The sequence below is a fragment of the Echinops telfairi genome, unplaced genomic scaffold (assembly GCF_000313985.2).
Source record: "Echinops telfairi isolate 266 unplaced genomic scaffold, ASM31398v2 ScPeMD7_7471;HRSCAF=8509, whole genome shotgun sequence".
NCBI lineage: Eukaryota > Metazoa > Chordata > Mammalia > Afrosoricida > Tenrecidae > Echinops > Echinops telfairi.
In genome coordinates this window covers 33,029-35,074 of record NW_022111375.1, presented here as the reverse complement: position 1 = coordinate 35,074, position 2,046 = coordinate 33,029, and the positions used below count along the sequence as shown (strand labels likewise).

At 68.4% G+C, this 2,046-nt stretch overlaps 1 protein-coding gene across 1 annotated transcript in view; it reads right to left on the bottom strand.

Moving 5' to 3' along the window:
* Nucleotides 1–1,102, bottom strand: part of LOC101652696 (A-kinase anchor protein 17A-like) — a 13,292-nt gene extending 12,190 nt beyond the window's left edge. The window contains exon 1 of the mRNA XM_013008664.2: nt 273–1,102. Within this exon, the coding sequence (XP_012864118.1) occupies nt 273–1,094 (822 nt within the window). The 5' untranslated portion in view covers nt 1,095–1,102. The remainder of the gene's footprint in view (nt 1–272) is intronic.
* Nucleotides 1,103–2,046: the final 944 nt, after the last annotated feature.

Genomic DNA, 2,046 nt, shown 5'->3' with positions numbered 1-2,046 from the left:
CACGCGGCGGCCCCCACGTCCGTGTCCTGGCTCCACTGGGGCAGGGACAGGACCACGGCACTTCTGAGGGCGGGGTGGGGGGCGGGGGAGCTTGTTTGCCACGAGGGTGGGGAACATGTCTGGGGGCGACCCCAGATGCTCGGGGGACAGAGGGTGGGGAAGAATCGGTCCAGCGGGCTGAAAGCCGCATTCTCAAATGTGAGACAGGCTGGGGTGTGGCTTGTTGGTGGGGTGCACTGGGGGAGGGAGAGCCCATCTGGGGGAGCACTCACAGAGGTGAGGGGCCTGGGGGAGCCCTCGGGGGTGAGTGGCCGCGCCCGGGTCGCACCCACCTTGATGTTGCAGGCCACGGCCTTGCCGTCCTCACCCTTGAACATGAGCTTCATGCCCCGCAGGGCGCTCATGGCCCGGATGAAGCCGGCGTACTCTCGGTACTGCACGTAGGCCTCGAAGTTCAGGTGCCCGCCGAAGCTGAAGGTGTGGAAGCTGCGGCCGGCCATCTCCTCGCGGTAGGGGTCCAGCATGGGGATGTCCACGTGGCGGATCTCGCCGAAGCGCTCGAAGACCTGCGCCAGCACCTCCTCGCTGGGCTTCTCCGAGCCCGAGCCGCGCAGCGCGAACCACTTGCAGGGCAGCCCTTCCAGGTGCACGGTGTCCGGCCGCTCGCCGGGCAGCGTCTCGTTCATGTCCTGCGCGTCCCGGAAGAAGGAGTCCCAGTCGTGGCGCGTGGGGAAGTCGATCTTGAACTCGGCGGCGCGCACCTTGAGGATGTCGGAGAAGCCGCTGAGTTTGATGGTCTTGCCGTCCAGGCAGGCGAGGAAGGCGCGCACCAGGCCCTTGTTCTCCACCTCGCCCTCGAAGCGGATGAAGTCCATGGTGCTCTTGGCGATGCGCAGCGAGGAGAACTGGTGGCCGTGCACCATGCCCTTCAGCCGCTCCATCACCTCCCAGTTGGAGATGGACCTGCCCGGCTGCTTCAGCTGCGGCAGCGCCACGCTGATGCTCATCTTGGTGATGGGCTTCAGGTACAGCCCGTGCGCCGGACACAGCTCCACGGCCTCGGACGTGTCGTGCACGATGGTCGCCGCGGCCATCGCCGGAGCTCGGGGCCTGCAGGGAGGGCGCGGGGCAGTGAGGAGGGGGGCGGGGCCCAGCCACACCACCGTCGGAGCCCAGCGGACACGTGGGGAGGGCTGGGGCACCCCTGCACACGGGGCGGGGGGCTGGCGGCCGGAACCCACCGGAGGCCTGGAGCTGCTACGACGGCGCCCCGATGGCCAGCGGGACAGCTCTGGCCCACCGTGGCCCTACTGGACACAGCAGAGCTGCCGGTGGGCTTCCCAAGGGCCAGCTCACCTTTCTGCAACGCAGGGCCGTTAGGGGTCCAGCACCTGGCCCAGAGGGCCTGGAACATGAGTATCCTCGGGGTGAACACTATCAGCAGCAACAGAAAAAAGCCACCCCGTCTGCACGGGGGCAGACAGCCCCGTTTCTCTCCCGAGGGGCAGCTGGTGGTTTCAGACTGCCCACCTGGTGGTCAGCCACCTGATGCTGACCCACGGCCACATCAGGGCTCTCAGCCTAGGGATTAAGGGCCAGGAGGCCCTTGGGGGCAGGCGTACTGTGTCACAAGCTGGAACCAACCCCCTGGACCTTGCAGCAGGAGGGTGGGGGTCCAAGGTGGTTCCCAGGCCCAGGCTCGGGGACCCCTGTGCTGCGAGCCCTCCGCCTGCAGCCACTAGGGGCAGCGTGCGCCGCTGACCGGGGTGCAACGACCAGGCTGGCGCGGGAAGGGGAGACTGCCTGCAGGTTAAAAGTCATGGGGTCTGTCTTGCCTGTAAGACAGACCCCTAACCCCGTGCTGGGCAGCCGCTGCCCGCGGAGCTCGAGGGGGGGGGACGGAGGTGCAGGGCTGGGAAGGTTCCCAACGGGCAGGAGGCGTGGCCCCGCCCGCCGGCCAGCACTATGGAAACAGGAAGGACGGGAGGCCGCAGGTGGCCCCTGCTCGCAGGCTCTGCCCACGTCCGGGCTGCCCAGCGGCCCCTG